Source organism: Mya arenaria, chromosome 6, assembly GCF_026914265.1.
Source record: "Mya arenaria isolate MELC-2E11 chromosome 6, ASM2691426v1".
Lineage (NCBI taxonomy): Eukaryota > Metazoa > Mollusca > Bivalvia > Myida > Myidae > Mya > Mya arenaria.
In genome coordinates, this window is record NC_069127.1 from 46,213,231 (window position 1) to 46,224,098 (window position 10,868).

Sequence of the window (10,868 nt, forward strand, 5' to 3'; positions counted from 1 at the left end):
ACATGTAAACATTGTCACGTGGAACATTGGTGGACTAAAGAAATATAATGATAAAATTAGTGTAAAGCGGTTTTTAAGTTCATTTGATAGCATTTGTTAATGTGAAACATGGAGCATGATAACAGGCGAATTCGATAGTTTTTTAGATTCATATTTTCATTTTGATAGCGTTAGATGTATGATAGGTAATGCTTAACGTAATAGCGGGGGAATAAGTGTATTTATTAAGCATTCTCTGTATACATTGAACATATTCAAACGCTTATTTAAGCATTTTGAAGATTGTGTTGTTTTACATGTCAACTTATCGTCATTATATCAATGTAATGATATTATTATGTATTTCGCATATGTTTCGCCAGAGGGTTCCACATATTACGATAGGAAAACTGATAAAAATGGCATATTACAGTTGTTTGAGCATTTCGAAATTATTAGACACGATTATGCAGATACTTTATTATTATTGTCAGGTGACTTTAATTCTCGTACTAAAGACTTCTTAGATTTTATACCCAATGATAATCTTAACTATGTATTTGGCGATGTAGAATATGAGGGGAGTTATTTTGAAATGCCACGAAACAATAAGGATATGGGGAGCGTCTTATCAACGGTCGTAGCGTAAATCGTAATCGTAAACGCATCGTAACACCATGTTACGATTTTCCGAGCGTCTTACTAAGAATCGTAAGTAATAGTAACGTTACGATTTCGTAACTTGCGCTTGTAACTTTACGATTGGGTTAGCCTTGTCGTAAGTATATTAAAAATGGCCGCCCTGTTCGTTGCGAGGAGACAAAATGCCCGACGACCGCGAGTTTTTAAGGAAAGGGTGGTCGCTATCGCCGATGTGCCCGATTGGGAATGCGTTGGGCGTTACAGGTTGACGAAAGACGCCATTTTACGGCTGGAGGCAGCACTGCACGCTGATTTGGAGCCTTCCACGAATAGAACTATGTCAGTGTCATCAATGACGAAGGTATATTATAATTTAAAAAATGTTTGTTTTTTAACAAACGGGTCTTCCAACTGTATATAGTGGTATCTCTCCGTTATATTATTATGTAAAAGTATAATGTAACCTTTTTATCTTTTTACTGTACCATCCAGTGACCTTGACCTAACTTGTCAGTGAAAAGACAGTAAACATCACAAGTTCAACTAGTTTAACGTTGGGCGGTTTAACATTAAATATGTTTATACCTGAAATGATGTGCTTATTCAAGAAGGAATTAAAATATTTCTTGTCATCGTACTAAAAATTTACTACAGTAACATACGTTTGAGTTAATATGTCACAGTTCACTGTCTTCATATCAAGAGTTGAAACATGAAAGTTTAATATTAAACACTGTTAAATATTCTTGGTCGAATATTCTGATAATTATTAAGTGTATGTGTTTGATGGATATTGATAAACGCCTATGCATTTATCTTATGGACATATCATGACACCAAGATGGAGGCAAACACAGGAAAAAATGGCGTTATTGAACAAAATACTATGCTGAAAGTGGAAATTCTGTGGAGTAGATCTAAAAGCTTTTCCACGAAAAAACATGTTTTACTATGAACATGATTTCTCATGGTTATGCATGTGCTACAGATGGAACATAAAACTATGTCATAACTGAAAGGAAAGTGATAACTGTTTTCAATTAAAGTAAAGCACCAGTCAATTGTAACCACGCCCCCCCCCCCCCCCCCCAGGTCCGGGGTATACATCGGGGAAATGAACCGTGTTTTTACCTTTCAGGTGGCCCCGCAATGCCGGGTGAATGCGGTAGTTTGTATTCGCTTTAAATATAGCGGGGAATGGGCCTTACCTAGTGTCCCTGGGGTGCAGGGGCATTTGGGGGGAATTTTACCATCTGTTTGACCCTCTGTTTTTAGCCGGGTTGGCTGGACCAAAAGTCAAAGTCCTTGCTATTCGCCGGACCTGGGGGGGGGGGGGGGGGGGGGTGCGTGGTTACAATTGACTGGTGCATAACCATATAGTATTTTCATGATATCAATAGTACTTTTTTGTCACTATGGCCAATCTGTGAGAGTGCAACTTTAAATATTGTTGAATTTGTCATAAGGAATCGAATTCCTTAAGTCTTCCTATTTCCTATCATGAAACATCTCTTTTTTAAACAATGAAAGTTCCAGTTCTAATTTCTTAAAGTGTTAACAAAACATATTGCAAGTGAATACAGAGAGATGAGTCAATTGTACATGTACAAGTAAACAAGATACTGATGTTCGACTGGTATTTCTTAAGTCATATGCTTTTTGGATTTGAATTCATTTATTGGAACTGTTCAACCTACCACTCACTGTTCCTTCTCGTGATGAGACCTCTCCTGTCTTGACCTCAAGTGAAGTTGCCGGGACCTCTGAAGACATGATGCCATTCAATTGTTATGTATGGTGAATTACAAGTGGTTGTCAGTTATTTGTAGTAATAAATGTATTAAAATACAAAACAGGCTAATGCTGTCATGTCTGTACCCTACAATTAACCCATATTTATGTTGTCACAATAACAAATACATGTTAATATATTTCCGTTTTTCATTGAGGTACTTATCAGTTCAGGGCATGCTGTTTATTTTGTAACACAAACTTACCACTAGTGTCGATCCCCCCCTTCTATCCCCGAAACAGACACCTTTGGTATGGTTGCAAGGACCTGGAAAGGAGAAATCTGTTTTTCAAAATGAAACTATTTCACTAAAATATTTAGTAAGAAACAATTATGATACTGATACTATAATGTTTGCTTAAAAGGGACCCATTCACATCTTGTTGGGAAAACAAAACTTCAACAAGAAGTCAAGAAATAAAGGGCAATGATTTCCATTAACTGAAAAATAGAAGGCTATCACTTGCTTGCTTCATTTTGTGTTTAGTAAGCCCTGTTTAAAGTTTTTTATACAATACAGAAGAGTACAATCATGAACATGTCTTACCTTCTCCTCCCAATCCTGAATGTTCATCTCAATGGGCTCGCCACCTCCAGTTTGTTTGTGGCCGTGAAGCTGCCCCATGACCTTCTTTTTCACTACAGACTGCATAAAGAAAAAATGTGTTGACATTATTGACATTACCGGTAAGTTGCATGTGTTACTTACAGATCATACAACTTATCTACTGCATAGAAATGTATCTTTCATTAAACTACACAATAAATAGTTGTTGTAGTTAATAGCAATAGAAAAACACAATACCTCAACATTTTCTCATCATAGAAGTTTTAAGTCACTTAACCCTTGAGCATCTGCATACTGGCATTATTTGAGAAAATAAAAACTCAAACATGCAATTTACTCATGTATCTATAGTGCCCTCAATTTTAAATAAACAGAACAGATTGTGTACCTTATTCAAGCGGTTGTTAGGAATTATATTTAAGGATTAAAATTTGACATGTTGCATTTTATTGGGGTATGGTATGCAATGGGGCTGTTCAAAATGGACGGAGTCCGAAGGATGACAGGACAAAAGTAACAAACAAACGCATGTGATTTTGATGGGAAATTCCTTAGCACTTTATACAGAAATAATGTGAAATTGATAAACAACAACCATCATTTAGGAATGAAGTGTTAATGTAAATATTGTACCTTCAAGTCGATCCATTTTTTCTTCACTTCTCCAGCGTCCCGGCCATGCCCACCAACACTGTTTACACTATAAAGGTATAACAATTTCCTTAGCAGTGGTCAAAATTAACACAAGCCTGCAAGCCCTGCACTGGTAAAATGGTATTGGGCTTGCTCAAATTCTGAATTGTAAATAGCAGGGCTTGTTAAAAAATTTGATGCCAAGCATAATAATTCGGGTTTGTTGATCCCAAGGTCTAATTTCGATGACTGCCTTAGTTCAAATAATTGTACGTTGGCAGATTTCTATATTTTTTTTATATGGCAATGTTTTTGTATACAGGGATGATAACAGAGCCAAGTTGCCAATCCTGAAAATGTCTGCGTGGGGTTCAGGGGGCCGCTTAAGGCCCCCGATGGGTCCAGGGCAAAGCCCTGGTGGGGGGAAATGGGGGGCGAAGCCCCCTGAAGCTTTCCGTATTTCAGGGATTCTAATACCCTTTTTTGCCTTAGAATAGTGTTCAAGGAGTACATCTTTCGGTTTGGTAGATAAAATTATGTTCAACACGAGACATCTACAATCAGAACAATTATCAGGAATCTTAGCAGTGAAGTTTAACACAGTTGTCTTTAAACAAAGTTAAATTTACTCTTTTTTTACCTGAAGTCACAGGCATTAGACGTGTACCTGACATTTTTGTTCAGTTGTCCACTTCCCATAAAACTCAACTGGCTATGATCAAATGCCTGTGTATGAACAGTCTACACTGTGGGATGTTTGATTTATAATAATGAACAACATATCAATTATCATGCTTGCAAATGTTTATTGAAGTGTTATTTATTCAATTTTTATGTATCATAAGAGTATTTATTCCATTTTCTGTACATTTGATGAGAATATAATGTTATGAATTATTATATATATTATTACAAGTAATATCCAAACGGAACTTAAATGCTTTGGCAGCTTAGCCGTTGTGGACATGGTGGACTTTGACGTATTCTGGTCCCCAAGCCAGATTTTTTCCCCTCATGGTATTACATGAGTCCAATAGCACACAAACTAGATTGTCCCACAGCAGTTCAAGTTGTGATTTTTAAGGAGGCCAAATGTCTCAACACTATTTCTTATTCTATGCCAGAAAAATAGCTGCAACAGTTTTCTCAGTGTTTGTGTTTGTTGACTTGTCTTAGTTGAAACAAAACCGAGATCCATTTACTCCTCCACATGTTCATCATTGAAATGGCTAGCCACTCCGTAAGTCATCTTGTATGATGCTGTACACCTTTGAATTTAAATTCGCTGAGAGCTTTTGTATCTTTGGCAAGTGTCTTAAATAAGACACACTACTGTGGTGCCAGGGAGCATGTTCAGCCATAAATCCAAGTATCATGGCCTCTGGAATGAATTGTCAGTCATTGACAGGAACAACTGGATGCACTGGCTGAGGTGTCTGTTCATCCCTGACTTTTGTAAACATACCTGGAAATACAAATTACAACAAAAGGATTTAAATCTCACTCAAACTGGGTCCTCAAGAAGTTTTGTTGAACTTTCTCAAATAGATATTAAAATGACTGCCTCTACGTAATAAATATTACTACTACAAAATATTTATTCATTTTTTTTTAAATTTGAACCAAACCAATTTTCATTTGAACCTCCCATTACGGTCAACAATGCTTCAAACATTATGAGAATAATAAAAAAAAACGGTTTACAGCGTAAACTTCAATCGGCTAAATAAAATTTGTAAAATAAAAATCAATTATTATGACACAATCCGAATCGGGATGTCCGAAATAATGCTACATGCGCAAAATTCATTCTCAGTTTGATCAATTTCAATTAACTCAAAGAGAAACGTTTCGGGGTTTTTTTCTTAAAAATAAATGGCAAATATACCCTTAAAATCGACGAATCGATGTTTTTAGAAGTTGGTGGTGGTCGTTTTTTTTTTCTATTTTCCAATACCCGTTTATTCGTCTTCGTCGTCTGTCATATCCGGATACGACCATCCGGATACTGTCTTCTAGTCCCATCGGTAATTTCCGTAATCACCGGATGCTATCTTAACCAATCATAAAGCTCGATTGCCAAGACGTAATTAGGTTCGTTAATTTCCGGATTTACACTTCCGTAAAACTCACCTTTCGTACCCATATTGTTCGAACTGAGCTCGAATCGCTCCCTGTTTCCCTCCCCCCTAGAAAAAACTCAACGGATTTACATTAATCTCAAAATCGATCCGTGAGGCCTTAAATCCGGAATTCCGGATTAATCCGGAATTTTATCATCCCTGTGTATATTGGAATTATATATCAATTACTCTCATTTAATTTTAAATGTGATAGAAATATCATCGAGACTTCAGTTGACATTTCCACTATTTGTCCTCGAACATCACATATTAAGTTTACCTATCACTTTGAATTCACTTTACATGAAAAGGACTTACATTTCAGCCGCTTCCTTCCATGATACAGACTGGGTAGTCTTCGCGGACATAATCATGTCGATTAAAGCATTTCGCTCTTATTCAGTCCTTACGACAGCGGCTTCTAAGCCACGCCCCCTGATATCAAGGGAGCGAACTCTGTCTATGTCCGTCAAACAAACGAGGAAGTAATGGCGTCTCGCGTCGTTTCGCTTTCCGATATTCCTGACAAATTATCATAAATGTGACATTACAATGCGAAAAAAATAGAAGTCAAAGGAATTTGTAACTGGCTGCTACATCGGAAGGCTCGATATATCTTTAGAAAATGACGATATCTAACATTTACGGGGTGAAATCTATCCAAGTCAGAGAAAATCGGATAGCCGCCATGTTGTCAATATTGACATCGATACAAAGGAAAAGCGTGTGTGTGACGCATACTGTAAATGCAAACAAGGGTAAGTTTAACTTTTAATAACACCGGTCCTTCTTACAGTATTGTTGAAACAAAGATTAAATCATCGCACAATATGAGTAAATCATAAACGGCCCGAATGGGGAACCCGGAAGTGACATTAAATAACAGTTACATGCCAGCTATACAGTATAACCTTGTATTCTATAGTATGAGCAGAAATGGTTTATTGGGGTTATGCATAAAAAGTTTCAGTTCTAAGCGATTGAACACTCTCCCTAATGAATAATAATGTAATAGTTGACAAGTGACAATCGTGGGTGATACCAATCTGTAACTTTTGCATTGCTCAAACATTCACATGCTTTGATTTTTGTTCTTACAGAAATTGTGGAACATGTTCACACACTGGCTGTAAAAGTAGACCTGGGAGGAAAAGTGCCCCCAGTGTGGGGCTCGAACTCACAACCACCAGAACACTAGCCCGGCACTCTAACCAACTAAGCTGACCGGGCAGCTGGTTCTAACCCACACACACTACCCTGCCCCCATTTACCGGTTAAGGCTGGTGGAGGGTCTCCTGCTATTTACCGTTGACACCATTAAAGTATTCTGATTGTCTTCAACAAGCCTACCGCCACAGGAGACCTAGCCCCCCCCCCCCCCCCCCCCCCACACACACACACGATATTTGCCAGTCCAGGCAATGTCAACCGCAAGAGAAAACCAGTGATGACAAGTTTTACAAATAATCGGTAGGACCTATTTTAAAGCTTTTTATTACATTTAGTTTTACTTTGCTGTACAAAAGTAATGGACTATTTGTCCAGGGAAAAACAACCACAAAACATTAGCTATTATCTTGTCAATATTTCATTATGATATACATGTAGGAAGCAAACATCAAAGGCAGTAGCATTTACAGCTAGTATTAAAATATTTAACAATACATGTAACTGATTTATTTTAATATTGGCATCTTTTATTTATTTCAGGAAAGTGTGGTCTTTTGAAGAGAGTTCTTGAAGTTGTTCAGCATGTTGTTTTGACGGATTCTTGGAAGGATGTACCTCTATGATGTTAGCTCCAGTTCTGGAATATAACACCAGTTGTTGCATATTTAATATCAGATTTATTAAATACATTGTTGTTTTGCAAACATTACTTAAACTTTGATATTTCTTTGGTGTTTATGTATGATATTGTAGGTGAATATCTCTTTATTGCAATGGCAAATATATTTTAAAATATATAGCATTAGCAGAAGTTATTTTTCACTGTTAAAGCTGCACTTTCACAGATTGATCACTTTGACAACTTACACAGGATTCGATTGCATTTATCATATTTTGGCTCGGAGAAGTTTGCTTTGTGATTTATATATTAGGTCTTAATTTAAAGAATGCCAAAATAAGCCGATTCTGAGACAAAAAGTGTCAAACTAGAATTCTGTGAGAGTGCAACTTTAAGAATACTGTTAATCGAGTGTGCATGTGATCCGGACTCTGAACATTGGATGAACTATCATTAAATATTGTAGATTTACGTAAATGGCCCAAAATATAAGAATAACAATGAAAATATGTACATGTTTGACTTGTTCTTTATTCATAATAAGTCTAAGTCTTTACAGCACATGTTTGGCAGAATCAAGTTCTTATGAACATAATAATTGATTTAAATATATACAATGAAATAAATTGTTTTATACAGAAAATAATACCTTAACGATTCAGACCGATCTGTTCTCGTTTTGTTTTGGTGGCTCAAATATTTATCTGAATTTTGGAGGAGGCCTAGCTGATGTGAGCTGGTCAAATACAGTAGCTGCTTGAGGGTCAGGGTTTTCTTGATTGGATTTCCCGTCGACAAAGTGCTGATATGAAAATAAAAAATCTATGAAATGTGTCGGAATGACAGCTAAAAAGCCCTTGTTTACATAGGAACCATACGAGCAGATGAGATTCGGAAGCATGCGATGGTTCGGACAAAAATTTAGTTGTACGATATTTCCTGATTTACTTTGAAAGCAAAGCAGTTTATAAAAACTACATAACGGTATCAACAAAAATACCTCTATCTTGAATGAAATCAATCGTGTCCATGTTGAACCTGATATTAAATGGCCATTAATGCCGATTTGACAACACAAGCCAAAGCATAAATGTACGATGTTTATAGTTTAAAAATAGTAATACTTATTTAGGTCATGCACGGACAATTTCAGTATTAAATAAATTTTGAGTGGATTGAAATAAGTAGTTTTGTTCCAAAAAATACTTTTGTACAGACGTATAGATGTTTCGCCTTTGAACGATCTTTCAAAATTTCCAAGTTCAGCTGTTGATGAGGTCTTCCACCGAGTCTGATTCAGCACTTGCATTTTTCTAAATAACTCGCTGGTTTCGAATACGGAACGAATTAGAAGCCATCTTTAGACGGCCTGGCTACCTTGTAACCGAATTACAAGTGCCATGACAACACATTTTACCATAATACTTAAAAAGGCGAGGAATTGCGGGATCAAGACAAATCGGCCCCTTACCAAATCGGCCTACTACCAAATCGGCCCCTAAGACGTTTCGGCCCTGCCATTTCGTCCCCTTAATTAAAATGACTCGAGACGTTTCGGCCCCTTAGTGATTTTCAACAAATCCTGTCGTAAGGTCAATTCTGTGACCTTTTTCTTGATGTCGCCATTGGGATTGTTTACAGACGATAACGATTTTGCTGTAAAACCTCCTTTTTGAAGATCAAAACAACTACAGTGCGCATGCGTACTATTCTGTTTACGACATCGTAGGTTACGATCTACTATCGAATTTACGATGCGCTTGATAAGACAGTCGCAACTTAAAATCGCAAGTTTCGTAACTTGTGTTTACGATCGTTAAATACGATACGATTAACTATTGTTGATAAGACGCTCACATGATTCGGGGGAATAATTTTGGAAAAACATTATAGATAGATAGATAGATAGATAGATAGATAGATAGATAGATAGATAGATAGATAGATTTATTCGTGCATATATATGTCATTGTAACAAACCAAATATCTCATAAAGTTATAACACAGACTGATTAACAAAGTATTAGTGATGGTGTGAGCGTCTTATCAACAATAGTTAATCGTATCGTATTTAACGATCGTAAACACAAGTTACGAAACTTGCGATTTTAAGTTGCGACTGTCTTATCAAGCGCATCGTAAATTCGATAGTAGATCGTAACCTACTATGTCGTAAACAGAATAGTACGCATGCGCACTGTAGTTGTTTTGATCTTCAAAAAGGAGGTTTTACAGCAAAATCGTTATCGTCTGTAAACAATCCCAATGGCGACATCAAGAAAAAGGTCACAGAATTGGACTGAATTAGAGCGAAATGCTTTAATCGACATGATTATGTCCGCGAAGACTACGCAGTCGGTATCATGGAAGGAAGCGGCTGAAATGTAAGTCCTTTTCATGTAAAGTGAATTCAAAGTGATAGGTAAACTTAATATGTGATGTTCGAGGACAAATAGTGGAAATGTCAACTGAAGTCTCGATGATATTTCTATCACATTTAAAATTAAATGAGAGTAATTGATATATAATTCCAATATAAAAAAACATTGCCATATAAAAAAAATATAAAAATCTGCCAACGTACAATTATTTGAACTAAGGCAGTCATCGAAATTGGACCTTGGGATCAACAAACCCGAATTATTATACTATTGCTTGGCATCATTTTTTTAACAAGCCCTGCTATTTACAATTCAGAATTTGAGCAAGCCCAATACCATTTTACCAGTGCAGGGCTTGCAGGCTTGTGTTAATTTTGACCACTGCTAAGGAAATTGTTATACCTTTATAGTGTAAACAGTGTTGGTGGGCATGGCCGGGACGCTGGAGAAGTGAAGAAAAAATGGATCGACTTGAAGGTACAATATTTACATTAACACTTCATTCCTAAATGATGGTTGTTGTTTATCAATTTCACATTATTTCTGTATAAAGTGCTATGGAATTTCCCATCAAAATCACATGCGTTTGTTTGTTACTTTTGTCCTGTCATCCTTCGGACTCTGTCCATTTTGAACAGCCCCATTGCATACCATACCCCAATAAAATGCAACATGTCAAATTTTAATCCTTAAATATAATTCCTAACAACCGCTTGAATAAGGTACACAATCTGTTTATTTAAAATTGAGGGCACTATAGATACATGAGTAAATTGCATGTTTGAGTTTTTATTTTCTCAAATAATGCCAGTATGCAGATGCTCATGCATGTATAATACTCTATAATTAACCAAGGGTTAAGTGACTTAAAACCTCTATGATGAGAAAATGTTGAGGTATTGTGTTTTTCTATTGCTATTAACTACAACAACTATTTATTGTGTAGTTTAATGAAAGATAC

General features: G+C 36.4%; 1 protein-coding gene and 1 long non-coding RNA gene across 3 annotated transcripts; one reads left to right on the top strand and one right to left on the bottom strand.

Moving 5' to 3' along the window:
• Window positions 1–6,299: 6,299 nt before the first annotated feature.
• LOC128236600 (uncharacterized) lies at window positions 6,300–8,039 on the top strand. Its single transcript, XR_008261388.1, has 3 exons — window positions 6,300–6,495; window positions 6,838–7,207; window positions 7,448–8,039. It is a non-coding gene; the product is annotated as an uncharacterized LOC128236600 (long non-coding RNA).
• Window positions 7,298–9,114, bottom strand: LOC128236598 (uncharacterized). 2 transcript variants are annotated; one of them, XM_052951570.1, is made up of 3 exons: window positions 8,998–9,114; window positions 8,176–8,328; window positions 7,298–7,544 (listed from the first exon to the last, which is right to left on the bottom strand). In XM_052951570.1, the coding sequence occupies exons 1-3, from the start codon at window positions 9,045–9,047 to the stop codon at window positions 7,439–7,441; spliced, it is 309 nt and encodes a 102-aa protein (XP_052807530.1). In that variant the 5' UTR covers window positions 9,048–9,114; the 3' UTR covers window positions 7,298–7,438. The 2 variants fall into 2 exon arrangements, with proteins under 2 accessions (XP_052807530.1, XP_052807529.1); XM_052951569.1 differs by lacking the exon at window positions 8,998–9,114 and adding an exon at window positions 8,741–8,935.
• Window positions 9,115–10,868: the final 1,754 nt, after the last annotated feature.

Excerpts from the sequence above, each read along its gene's own strand:
- LOC128236598 (XM_052951569.1), bottom strand. The coding sequence starts at position 8,835 with ATGCAAGTGCTGAATCAGACTCGGTGGAAGACCTCATCAACAGCTGAA. Across the intron at positions 8,329-8,740 it reads GGCGAAACATCTATACGTCT|CACTTTGTCGACGGGAAATC; the intron begins GTACAAAAGTAT and ends TTTTCATATCAG. Across the intron at positions 7,545-8,175 it reads GATCGGTCTGAATCGTTAAG|AACTGGAGCTAACATCATAG; the intron begins GTATTATTTTCT and ends GTTATATTCCAG.